Source organism: Theropithecus gelada, chromosome 5 (genome assembly GCF_003255815.1).
Source record: "Theropithecus gelada isolate Dixy chromosome 5, Tgel_1.0, whole genome shotgun sequence".
Classification (NCBI taxonomy): Eukaryota; Metazoa; Chordata; class Mammalia; order Primates; family Cercopithecidae; genus Theropithecus; species Theropithecus gelada.
Window position 1 is genome coordinate 55502453 of NC_037672.1, and position 13817 is coordinate 55516269.

The 13817-nt window shown below is 37.8% G+C and overlaps 1 protein-coding gene across 5 annotated transcripts in view; it reads left to right on the plus strand.

The window, feature by feature from the left end:
- Nucleotides 1-13817, plus strand: part of MAPK10 (mitogen-activated protein kinase 10) — a 353150-nt gene that overhangs the window by 9847 nt on the left and 329486 nt on the right. For 2 of the 5 annotated variants that reach the window (XM_025385430.1, XM_025385429.1), the window contains exons 1-2: nucleotides 1132-1693; nucleotides 6680-6794. Coding sequence is in view for 1 of the 5 variants with exons in the window: in XM_025385428.1 (XP_025241213.1) it covers nucleotides 1691-1693 (3 nt within the window). In the remaining 4 variants the exon portion in view is untranslated. Of the gene's footprint in view, nucleotides 1-1131; nucleotides 1694-2473; nucleotides 3264-6679; nucleotides 6795-13817 lie in introns of those variants that run through there. The other 3 variants (XM_025385431.1, XM_025385432.1, XM_025385428.1) reach the window with 3 other exon arrangements.

Below are 13817 nucleotides of genomic sequence, written 5' to 3' on the forward strand. Positions count from 1 at the left end.
AGGGACATCCAAACTCTTATCCAATGAACTACAATGACATACAACTCACTCAAGCCTTTCTTTTTCTAAATTTTCTTCCCAAATAAAACAGCAGCAGCAACAACAAAGACAGCAAAACCTTATGCGTTTCTTACAGCTTTATGATGTGTTTCAGTGTCTACAATGACTGCTGAGTTTGCATCTGTTGCATGTTATATCTTTCTGGTAACATATGGAAGAAGGTTCATATTCATATAAGGATGCTAGATCTAAAACATAATGTGGAATCATGTACAACTCAGTACTGCTTGGTAGCAATAACCAGAAACCCACCTTCAAGGAGTGTAAGCAAAAAAGGAATTGAATTAGATTACATAATTTGACAAGTCCAAAGGCTGGAGTTGGTTAAAGCAAAATTTGTATTGAAAATTTTTCTTACATAAAAAAGGTAAAACAAATTTGGTAAACCTAATTTTTTTTATAGTGCAAGTAGTTAACTGTTGTCATTCCAGGAAACTATTATTTGTGGATAGTAAAACTGTTTGGAGACTTTAAAAATACCCTATAACAGTTAAAGGCAGAGCAAATTACTTAAATAAAATTGCGATATTTACCCTAAATAGTAACAGTACAATTTGCATCAGTTCTCTAGGAAATTATCTGCAATTAAAAAAAAAAAGAACTGAAATTAATCAGTATTAATTTGATGTGTTAACTCAAATTAATCAGTATTTTCTTTGTACACTCAGATTGCAACCTAAGTATTAGTCTATTGAGTTTGGTTTAGTGGATATTTATTCAGGAATTTTACAAAAACAAGGAAACAGAGAAGAGGAATAGTGCCGTGCAGATGACCTCGGGGTTCAGGCGACACTCAAATACCTCCTTCTCCTCTGTGTTTATTACCATCTCTTACTTGGTTGACGTTTAGACATATTGCAGGAGATAGTTGAAAAGCAGAGGTTAACTGCATTTCCAGTGGTGTTTTGCCCTGCTGGTATTTGTTCCTCGGTGCTGCTGTGCAAAGGGCCAGAGCTGCATCCAACGGATCTTTTCTTCAGGTTGTGCAGGCTGGCTGCCTTGATGTCGTAGTTGCTGATGTTGGCTGCCGACGAACCTTATTCCTTTACATTTGCCTGGTCCTCATTTAACCGGAAAACACAGTAGCTGTAGCTGCACATAGACTTTTCCTCTTTCTGTTTCCCCCTCATCCCCCTCCCTAGACTTCTCTGGGCTTTGACGTCATGTGTGCTCCTTTCAGTTGCCATAGCAACCCCATTCCCCAAGCCCTCTGTCCGTCTCCTCTGGTAGGTTCCACAATGGTACAGGCAGCATCACGCTGCACAATGGTTTCCAGGCAGTGAAAGAGGGTGATTCAGCAAGCCACTCTTCTTCTTTTTTCTTTAACCTCCCCTTCACTTTTTATTTTTATGGGGGTGGGTGGTGCTTGCTATATGCTTACCTTTTTCTTTTCTTTTTTCATTTTTACAAATTTCCTTTTTTGTCCTCACCCCTCAATTCCTAGGGGCTTGAGTGAGTTTAAGATTGGGTTTTCTTGGAAATCACCTGTCCGTCGTTAATTTTAAACAATCTCCCTATCTCCAAAGAATCTCTTCCATATTACAGTCTGGAATGTGGTTAATGAAAAACAAGTAGGGAGGATTTCTGGGGCAAACACTGCCGGATCAGGATCGTAGTTCTCAGGCACGGAATGGTAGGTGGCTCTTTGCTCGTTCTGGGTTCTAACCTGTTTTTGGAGGGTGGGGTGATGTCTGTTGATTGCTCTTGGTGGGGCGGGAGAGGGAGTATGGAAGAGACGAGAGAGATGGGTGGAAAGCAGGTTAATCAAGTGAACTAGCTTTGAGGCAAGAAGCCACCAGCTTTTCCCTCTGTGCAGAACATCTCTTCCCAGACTTGGGCGTGTTGAAACCTTTCTGTTTGGAGTGAGGGGTAGCAGAGGGAGGGAGGGAGCATTCTTATTGTGACCAGGGGTTTTTAGACCAATGCAGGGCTACAGAAGGGAAGGGAGAGAGAGAGAGAAGCGCGCACACACACACACACACGCACGCACACACACGCACATGGAGAGAGAGAGAGAAAAAGAAAAAAAAAACACCAAACAGCTGTGCTTGTTAGAAGTGCTGACCTTAGTCCCATATCTGAAAAATGTGATGGGTTCCATAAAACATTAAAAATAATGTCTTTTAGTATGTATTTATGTCTACTTTTGTGAGAAGTATAACTTAAATATTTTAAGATGTATTTTACTAAGGAACAGTATTTATATATATATTAGGTGTAAAACTATTGGCGTTACTCTTGCAGAGCAACTCCAGGCTAAATCTGAGCTGGGGAGAGGAACACAGAACAGGGGTCAGGTTAGAGATAAGAGGAAACATTGGCACTGCAGTCAAATAGGTAATGGGTCCCTTTAAGAAAGTGATCTCCTAGTCACAGCAGGCAGCTTTCTTTTTTCATGGCAAGGTTCCCAGGTATTCTGTGCTGGGATACTGTGTCCCCTACAAATGTCAGAGCTCTTTTGAAAAAAAAATCAGAAATAAGTATGGCAGTATATTTATTAGGATCTACGTGTTTGTGTCTTCAACAAAATAAATGTAATTTACTGGAAAATCTATAAGTAAATCAGGCTATAGATATTACAAGAAAACTATCTATCCATGTATTTTTCTCACCCTCCCCCCACATTTAAATCTAGAGACCTAGTCTCTGCTTTTACTCCCTTAAACAGATAACTTCCCAGGGTACTGCAATTTAGCCACGGAAAAAGAATGGCTTATCCCACAGCAGTAGGCTCTGAAGCCATCACACGGTTGTTTACATGGGCTGCCTTTGGTGCAGAGCCTGACAGTGTCTGTACAGCAGCCCTGCCTGCTTCTGGCCATGTTGATGATAACTTTTATGAACAAACTGCAAGGAAGCAGGCTAAGTCATATGGGACAGGCCACAGTTCAGGTGGAAGGAAAATGAGTGTAAATGCACCAGGCATTGCCAGTACAACATCCGATATCTCCTTCTATCCCTAATCTGTTAGTTGTCAGACCCTGGAAGATCTCACAGAATGCTTATCAACATATTTAAAATGGTTGCAGTCAGGAACATTTCTCTCAGAGAAGCTTCTGTGAATTTTCTACTTTAGGTGAGCATATATGTTATGAATATATAACAAATAAATACATAAATATATCACAAGCTTCTGACTCCACTTCAGAACCATTAGATTTTAGGGGTTGGATGCTTTGGATGTAGCAGTTTGGCTGCCTCTGGTATGTATGCCCCTCTCTACCTTGATCACACTCTTAAAATAGACATAAAGTATTGGATTAGCTTATTTTATTATGTAGAGCAAGCTGGGTTTTCTCTCCCCTACAATGGGACTAGAAAATCAGATGACAAAGGTGGTGTGACCTTAAATATCAGAGAGTCTTCATGTTTCCTCATATGCATGTCATTCCTCTGCTGTTGCAAAGTGTCTTTAATTTGAGGGGCTCCTGTTCTTAAAAAATCCTCATAGTTTCAGTAAAAAGATTCTGGATAATGAGGCAGTAAGAAATTACATGTAGAGTGGGAAAATCAGCTGCCTCCAGCTTCCTTCCTGCTCGCCCCAGAACAGCATCTGCTGTTGAGAGGAGTGTGTTTGCCATGCTGAAAGGGGATGTTTATGAACAGATCCCAGAGGGGCTGAGTGTGTTTTTGCTGTCACTGTCTGGTATGTCTGCAGCTATTAGTATTTAATGGTCTCATAGTGCATGGCCTATATATTTTAAGGTTAGAATGATCTGAGAATTTGTCAATGCTATAAAATGTAAATATTTTAAATTTATAGGAAAATTAATAAGATTTTCCTTCTTAGTATATCCTACAGGAATATCATAAGCAAAACAAATTTGCCCAACCTAAGTAATCTAAAAAAACCTCACATGCTTAAAGGCATAAATATATTTTTAAGGTTTTATTGTGGTTTCATGTAAATGAATCTGTTTCTTTGGATGTAAGCCTAGTTATAAATTCTTTTTATACTGATACTAAAAGCTAAAGACAAATTGGATGTTTACTTGTTTGTGAAATATGGGGATAGATGTTCTCTCTTCATGCTCTAGTTCTGGCCTCAGGTCACATTTGTAGCCAAAGGACTTTCAGTGGAATTGTTGTGTTCACATCGAGTGATTGCTTGGTTTCTTATCAGAATAAAGGACTCGGAGCAAGAGAGACTGCCTTCAATTAGAATGAGAAGCAAACACATTGTTGTCTTAAATTCTTTTTTCATTGCCCTTTCTATTTCCTCTTACAGTCTCTTTTAAGCTTTTGGTTGGACATTGCAACAATCATGCAGAAAGAGGCACGGAAGTGTCCAGTAGTGACAAGAATGGAGTACAATGCTCTATTTGCTGCAGGACTGCTGAGTGCCTTCCTCCTACCACACATGCATCTATTATTACACCTTCTTCTGAGGACCAAGGACTTGTGAGAAAAGTTGGGCCTGTAGACTAGTTGGGGAGACGCTTACTGGTAAAGAAGAACAGAGTACATTTGCTTCTTTGGCATATTGGATGTATTTATTGCATTACATAAGTCTGAGATGAGACACTGTACTGCTGATTCAGATAAAAAGATCATGCTGCATATTGATTGTTTAAAAAATGTAACTTAGAATTCGAGCCCATCTTTTCACAAATTCACCTACCCGTACGTGTTTGCATAGCGAAGTTGTAAGGTTTTGACTCAAGGTTTTTCAGTTTGAGTACATTTTATCCTCATGAGCCAGTCAAGGCAGAGAAGGGAAAAACACAAAACCTGTGTTTTATGTACCTTTTGTTTTCTGTATTTAATAGGGTTTATTTCTTATTGTGAATCTTGGTAGAAACTCTTAAGAGGAGATATCAGGTAATATTGAAAATCACTAAATAGAAACATTTTAGGTTTAAAAAGTAGACCTCACACATATATTACTTCTAGTAAATGATTTTCTAGTTTATTTGATGTTTTGGATCCATAACAAGCCACTGTGGCTTTCCTTACAGTTCTTATCTCTGGTGACTATGAGATGTAAAACCCTTGAGGCTTATGGAAATAATGCTCGTAGGAATGGAAATTAAAGTTTTCAGTGGAAAAAGAAATGAATACAGTCTCCTGAGAAGCATCCCTAACCACAGCTGCTCTAAAACCCTGCGTGGTGTGCAGGTTTAAGGCAAAGCTTCCCTATAGGGCAATCGGGCAGTTGCAGTGACCTACACAGTAATAAACAGGATTTTCACTACCTTGTGTTTGTGTGTGTGTGTGTGTGTGTGTGTGTGTGTAAAGAAAAACAAAAACAAAAACAGCAGTGACTTTAAAGTTCTAGAAATTCATCTTAGTGACTTGTCTTCATAGAAATAAAACTGACTCCTGTTTGTCTGTGTTAACCTGCCTGGGTACCCTGTGTACTTTCTGAAAATGGATTGCTTAAAGCAATTGTCCTCTTCTTATACATTGGAAATAGGATCTGAAAGCACTGATAGTGAAGTGAAGCTCTTAGGTTAGGTCTGTTTATTTGGCAATGTTTATTCGGTGTTTGTAGGTGGAAGCTCCATCACAGCACTTATATAAGATAGTAATTGCCTATTCTTGTATTACCTGTGTTCTCTACTAAGGTTTAATCCCCATCAGGGACTGACCTTGTCTATTTGGCACACAATAGGGACACACCAAATATTCATTGAATGAATCTCTCTCATGTACTGAGTTCTCTGCTAAGTGCTATGGTAGAAAAAAATTGGGAAACTGTAACACAGTTTCTGCCATTTGGGAAGATGAGGCTAAATAACAATAAAGATGGTGTAAAATCAAGGGATCATATTAGTGTTTTGATAATGAGTGCAATAGAAATTCACAGGAGAAAGGAATTCACCTCCTCTGAAGTGGTGGTAGGTGACAATGGGGCTACACTGGGGTGTCAGGGTGAGGTCGTGGGATAGTGAGAGGGTGGTAGTCCTAGGAGTAATTGTAAGCACCTGGGCAGGAAAGAGACTCTTAGTTGGGGTAAAGAAGAGGCCTATTTTGGGTATGATCACCATATTTTCCAAACTAGAAATAAAAACGTATGGTTTGACATTGGGAAGAATGTCACATATTCTGAAGAATCTTCTTTAATATAATGTTGGGAAGTAACAGGCTATAATGGTGAAAAAGTAGGTTTGTAACTAGAAGAACATAAATACAGGTCTCTTCAGACTAGCTCCAGCTTAGGTTTACTTTCTTTTGCATACTTCAGAGGTTTTCAAAATTTTCCTCCTTTATTGGTACCTATGTAACCATTGTTCCAATGAAATCTTTTATGAAAAGCAGAATAAGTAAATATATGTAACAGTGGAGCTGTCCCAGTTGATGATGAGTGGGGTGCCTTGTATTAGAAAACCAAATTCATATCACAAGACCAATTATATCAATTGAAATAAGAATTACTAATTTAGTTTATGCTCGGATATTAAAATAGTTGTTCTGGTATTATAACATCAAAGTTCTTGTGTTTGCAATAAATTATGAATGGAGATAACTATCTTGAGATGTTTTCTTTCCTCTGCCTGCACTCACCCACACAGTAACCAGTTGTCTTTGATGTCAGCTTTTTGGTTTTCTAAATACAGGTGAAATTCCCATTTAAATCTTAAAATCAAACTCGTCTGTTTTTCGACTTTGTTTTCAGGCTAGTGTGAGAAACACCAACGGCAGGCCCATCTCAGATCTTCACTATGGCAACTCATACAAGAAGCTGTTGAATTAGACCCGTTTCCTATAGATGAGAACCCATACAAGCTGTGGTGAGTTGCCAATTTAAAAATATTCCTTAGTATGAAAACTGTGATCTATATAGCCAATTTAAATATTGCATATGGTTTGGTATATGGATCTGGAGAAATACTGCTCCAAATAATTTCAACTACAGAAGTGAAAATCAATAGAACAGAAGTTTAATAGTTGGTGTGGTACTACTAACACCACATACAGTAGTGAAAATTCTTGAGGTGCATGAGTGCAGCATATAACACTGTAATACTACCACCATGGATGATACCTGCAATTAACATTTTCATGTGGCAGAGTAACAGCTGGGTACCATTATTTTTAAGTGACTTTTATTACTTGCAACATTGTACTATATTTTACAGATTCATCTCCTTTAGTAGAAAAATTGGTTCTGAGCTAAATTATGGTTTTCAGTTTCTTTCAGGAAAACACACACACACACACAGACGCACAGACACACACACCGTTTAGCTCTTCTGAAATACGAGAAATCACAGTTTTATAAAACTCAATTCATGGGCATTTTAACCTACAAATCCTTTTGCTTAACAAAACAATATTAAAAATAGATGCAGTTGCTCTGCCTAGTTGGAATGACTTTAAAAACTTATTAATTTATAACAATATCAGCACACACAGGTAGAATGTCCTTTTAAATCAAATACTTGCTGCTTCATAGTCACCAAAGTCAATAATCAATAGATTGCAGCAGAGATGAACGAGTTATAATCTGTCAGATAACATCTTTGAGAACTAGAGTATGACTGTGGTGCTTATAAAACTCCAAAAGAAGCTATTTTGAGCTAGTGATCAATATCTTTCTTTCATTTGCCTAGTGGCTTATATAACTCTAGATAGGTAGGCTGCCCTGTGAATTAATGCATAACCTATAATTGTGGAAGACTGATGAAATTAATCCTAGAGTTATTTCATATAGTGATTTTATAAAACAATTCATAAAAAACCATCTGTCTACCATTACATTGAGAAAGTAGATCTAATAGCCATCACTATACTGCACTTAATTAACATGTATTCAATGAGTGTTATAAATAATTATATACAATTGCCAATAACAAACCATTTTTGACCTAAAATACAATTTTAGGACAATTTTATATGATGGAACCTAATATAGTATGTGTTACTCCCAGTGATGTAGAAAGCATACTATGTTCTTTCCATTCTGAATATTAATTCATTAATCAAACTCTTATTGAGAATCTGTGATTTCCGTAGCATGTTTAGCTTTTGGGGTAGATAAAAGACAGTCCCTGCTTTAAAGGAGCCTTCAGTCTAAAGAGTGTGGTACTTATAATAAAATGTGCTTATTAATGGGGGTAGTTGTGTTCTAAAGAGTGTGGCACTCATAAAGTGCTATTACATGGGTAAGTCTAGAGTGCCAAAGGAAGTGCATCAGAGGAGACTCTAACACAGATGTGGTAGAGATTAGTCAAGGAAGCCTTCCCAGAGGAAGGGATCTTTTAGTGGACTATTAAGCACAGTGAAAGGATAGCCAGAGGAAGGGAGGATGCGGTGCACAGTGGGAACATTTTTTTAACAGACCCGGAAGCCTGAGAGAGCATGATTGTGTGGGGACACTAGGTGTCATTTACTATGCTGAAGCAGAAATGGTAGTGGTAGAGATAAAGTCGAAGAGGGATACAAGACATGTGCCATGAAAGATCTCTTAGACAAAATTAAGGAGTTTGAATTTTGTTTCAAAGTGAAGAGCTTTTGAAAGATTTTAAGTAGGAGTCTGACATAATCAGTTTATTTTTTAATTGTGAAATATACCATACACATAGAAGAGTGTATAAAACAAATACAGGTTAAAGAATAATTATAAATCAAACATAATGTAAACAAATCAAACAACATAAAACAAATCAAACAAATAAATCAAACTTGAAGTAATAGACTCCCAGCAAACCCCTATGTGTCCCTTTCGGATCATATACTTTTCCTTCCCCACCAGAGGTAACTGCTAGCTACTATCCCACCTTTTGTCATGCACATTACCTTGTTTTTCTTTGTAGGTTTTCCATCTCTCTGTGCATCTCTAGGCTATGAATCTTAGTTCTGCCTATGCTTCAGCTCCATGTATTTGGAATTATAGCATGTATACTCTCAATTGCCTGATTATTTTGCTAACAGTGTGAGATTCTTTCATGTTCATGCATGTAGTTTATTCATGTAAATTGTTGTATAGTATTCTACCATATTAATATGCCAATATTTACTTATCTAGTCTATTGTTGTTGAACATTTGGATTAAATATATTTTACTTAATGCTAGTATAAACATAAATATAATATCATTTTTATGTTTATATATATTAGTTCTCATAGATTCTGATATTTACCCTTCTCTAGGATAAATATCAAGGGAAGGAACTGCTGAGTTTTTGGGTATGTGCGCCTTTAATTTTACTAAATAATCCCAAAATATTTTCCCCAATCAGTTGCATCAATTTACATTCCCAGCAGCAGTGTATGAGAAATTCTACATCCTCACCAACACTTGATTTACAAGTTCTTAAATTTTGCTAATCAGGGAGATACATAATTGTACTCTTACAAGTATTAATTTGCCTTTTGCTGATTACTAATGAAGAAGAGCATCTTTCCATTTTTTTTTTTTTTTTTTGGTAATTTGATTTTCATCTTTTGTGAAGTACCTGCTCTAATCTTTTTGAGATGTGTCTTTCAAAATGATAACTAACACTTATTGAGTTCCCACTGTGGAACAGTCACTATAGTAAGTACTTTACAAACAGTTCATCTTCCTAGTATCCCTATAATTTAGAGGTAAGGAAACCAAGGTGTAAAGAGGTTAAATCACTTGCTGACAATCACATAGTTAAGGAACAGTGGACTTAGCATTCAAGTCCAAGTCTTTCTGACTCCAGAATTCTTTACCTTCTCAGAGAGAGTTTGGAAGGGGATTTGAATGGAACCGGGGAGAACATTTAAGGTGCTATTGCAGGAATCCAGTTAAAAAAATAAGTGCATAAACCAAAGAATTGCCAGTAGGGCACATGTAACAAACCACTGGACTTGCTAATGAATGTGGTGGGCAAAGAAGAGGAAGGATTTTAAAAGTCTCAAGTTTTAATACCTGTCAGCTGGGTAGATTCAGTATTAGTCATATAATATTGTATGTGTATATACACACACACACACACACATTGTATGACTAGTACTGTAATATATTGTCATCTATTGTACATATATTATACAATACATTTTCATATATATATTGTGTGTACATATATATATATATAATACAGGTATTGTGGTAGATACTAAGAATTCATTTTATAAAGTCCAGATATTATAGTAGGTTCTATGAATACGTTTTATGAATCTACAAGTCAATGAGACGAATTTAGTTCACAGACTCATAAATTTTAGGGTTTAAAGCAACGACACTGTTCATTTGGGTCAAATCTTCACATTTTTTTTAAAAGATATGGAAGTAACTGCTAAAAGAGGGTAAGTGGCTTGTCCAAGATCACATGTTACTAAGGTTAAGAATAGATACGATGCCTGCAAAAAAATGCAAAGGAACAACAACCACCTGATTTTTAAATTAACAAGTGATGACACAATTAACCTATTCTATTTCCTAACCATTTCTCAGACCAGTCCGTTTTCATCTAAATCTGTTGTTACTGCCGTAATTTAGATCTTCCTCATCATCTTTAGCAGGTTTATTTAAGTAGCCTAGCATACTATCTTCTTGTCCATTATTCTACCAGTGTAGACACTAGACTTGTTATTTGATTTGCAGTTGTTACCATATAACTGCCCTACTTGAAGAATTTTTGATATACTCTGTCATCCATGTAATAACTTCCCTTTTCCTTAAGACATGCCATACTCCTGGCCGGGCGGGCAGCTCAAGCCTTTGTAATCCCAGCACTTCGGGAGGTCAAGGCTGGTCGATCACCTGAGGTCAGGAGTTTGAGACCAGCCTGGCCAACATGGTGAAACCCTGTCTCTACTAAAAATACAGAAATTGGCCGGGCGTGGTGGCTCAACGCCTGTAATCCCAGTATTTTGGGTGGCCGAGGCAGGCAGATCATGAGGTCAGGAGTTCAAGACCATCCTGGCTAACACCGTGAAAGCCCATCTCTACTAAAAATACAAAAAATTATCCGGGCATGATGGTGGGCGCCTGTAGTCCCAGCTACTCGGGAGGCTGAGGCAGGAGAATCACTTGAACCTGGAAGGCAGATGTTGCAGTGAACCGCGATCGTGCCACTGCACTCCAGCCTGGGCGATAGAGTGAGACTCCATCTCAAAAACAAAAAAAAAGAATACAAAAATTATCTCGGCATGGTCGTGGGCACCTGTAATCCTAGCTACTTGGGAGGATGAGGCAGGAGAATCGCTTGAACCTGGGAGGCAGAGGTTGCAGTGAGCCAAGATCGCGCCACTGTACTCCAGCCTGTGCGACAGAGTGAGACTGTCTCTCTGTCTCTCTCACATACACACACACACACACACACACAATGATATGTCATACTCCCATCCATTCCCAGTTTAGACACTCATGACCTTTTAAATTGCCTGGAAACACCAGTGTGCTTCAGTCTCATCACATATACTCAGGTGTTTTCTACCTCTGTGATTTACTTCATGCTGTTTATACTGCCCGCATTCACTCTGCACAGCCCTTACTTACTCCTTTCCATCCTTTAAGACGTCTGTGACCCTGTGATGGTCTGGGGGCTAGCAGCATGGACATCTCCTGGAGCCTGATAGAAATGCAGCATCTGAGGTCCTACTACTTGGACAGATACACTGATTAAGAATCTGCATTTTCACAAGATTCCTAGGGAATTTAAATACATGTTAAAGTTTGAAAGTACTGTTTAGAATCACTTTAGATTTCATAAGATTCTATCTCCTCCTGGAAACCTCTCAGATCCCTTTCATCCAGCATTCAGTCATTCTTGGTGCTCTCACAGTAACCTGTGCATTATCTACCTCACTGTATTACCATAGTATCTTATTATCTGTTTATTATCTGTCTGTGTCTGCTTTGCCTCCCACCTTAGCCAGGGGGTATTTTGAGCATGACTTGTCTTTGAACTTCTTATACCTAATACAGTGCCTGACACTTGATGGGCACTGAATAAATATTTATTGAATGATTGACAAAAGAAAGAAGAATGAGAAAGAGATTGACATACAGAAAGAAACAGAAGCAGGACAAAGACAGACACATGAAGAAAAAAACACATAGCTAAAGAGACTTCCATAGAGATAAAAGCAGATTACATAAAGACACCACAAATTCTGTCTCTGGATACAATCTGGAAGGCAGCCTGGCAGAAAGTCCACAATCTGATTTAAATAGGTTAGGGTAATAGCCTATGTTGTTTGCCAATCTCTCAAAAGAAAAATTTAACTTACTTGCTCATTTAACAGCATTGTTTTTGATGGTTGTTATTAAGTAAATTTTTCCAAAATTTGCCTTACTTTCCTAAACAAACTGTTATACTGTCATTTTTACTATTCAGAACCTGCTTGGAATATTCTGTGCAGCTCTTAGTGCCCTCTGTTAGGAATGACTTTCATAAAATGAAGTGCGTCCTGAAGATTGTGTTGAGGATGGTGAAGATATAGAAAACATATCTTGTGGTGGACAGACAAGAGAAATTATAGTGTTTTGCCCAGAGAAGAGAAATGAAGAGAAAAGATCGAGGCAGAGCACGGCAGTGCTAGAGAGTGCGACTTACTAAGCAAATGCCTTCAATATTTAAGGGCTTTCATATGAAAGACGTTAGATGATGCAGGATTGTTTTTCGGTTGTACTGAAGGCAGAACTCAGAGACGAATGGGTAGAAAGAAAGTACTGCACACAAATTTTTTTTTTTTAATTGTAAGAACTGTTTGAGCCTATGCTTTTTGAAAAGTAGTAAAGTTTTCATCACTGCAAGTATTTAACCATCTTCATGATTGACCAAGTATGAAGAGCTTTTTAGAGATGATACTACTTTGTGTGGGAGATTGAACTGAATGACTATAAGATCTAAGGTCCTTATTACTTATGAATCTATAGCTGTTCAGAGAAGTACAGGAAGAATGGGGGTTATAATAAAGAAGTACAATAGTGGCTAACATTTATCGAGTGACTACTTCATGCCAAGCACTGTTCATAGTGCTTTGCATGTCCTAGTTCACTTGAGCCTGACAGCAATACTGCTGAACATTCCTACTTTACAAAAGATGAAGACAAGGCACAGACGATTTAGTAATGTGCCCCAGGTCATGCAGCTAGTGGTGCGTGATTCTGACTCTGGAGCCTATGCTTTTTATTACTGTGCTGTATTCTTTGTAGTGTTAAAGATGAAAATTGGACCCAAATAGAGCCTTAAAATATTGATATAGTTTGAATTCCAGGTAAGTATATGGATAAGAATTCCAAGGAATAGTAACAGTAACATAATCAAAGTGAAAAGAAATAGAAATTAGCATAACAAGTTTGTGGAATCAAATATCTTACAAATGAGATGAATAAGAGAATATTCAGAGATGTTTAATTCTGTGGTGCTGTTCTGTCTTGCTTCTCAATGGCTGCAACAGTTACCAAGATGGGAAATTAAATCTTTAGGAGTATTTAACCTGGTAAAACCAATACAAGTAGCTCTAGACTATGGTCTGAATTTTGTGTTCCCTCCAAATACTAATGTTGAAGTCCTAACCCCAAGGAGATGGTATTAGCAGATGGGGCCTTTGGGAGGTGATTAGGTCATGAAAACAGAGGTGATTAGGATTAGTGTCCTTATAAAAGAGACCCTAGAGAGTTAGCTAGTATTTTCCACCATGTGAGGATACAGGAAGAATGCGCTGTCTATGACCCAGAAAACGAAACCTCACCAGACACTGGGTCTGTTTGTATCTTGGACTTACCAGCCTCCAGAACTGTGAGAAATAAATTTCTGTTGTTTATAAGCTGCCAAGTTTATGGCATTTTGTTTATAGCAGCCTGAATGGACTAAGACACTCTAGTATTGTATAAA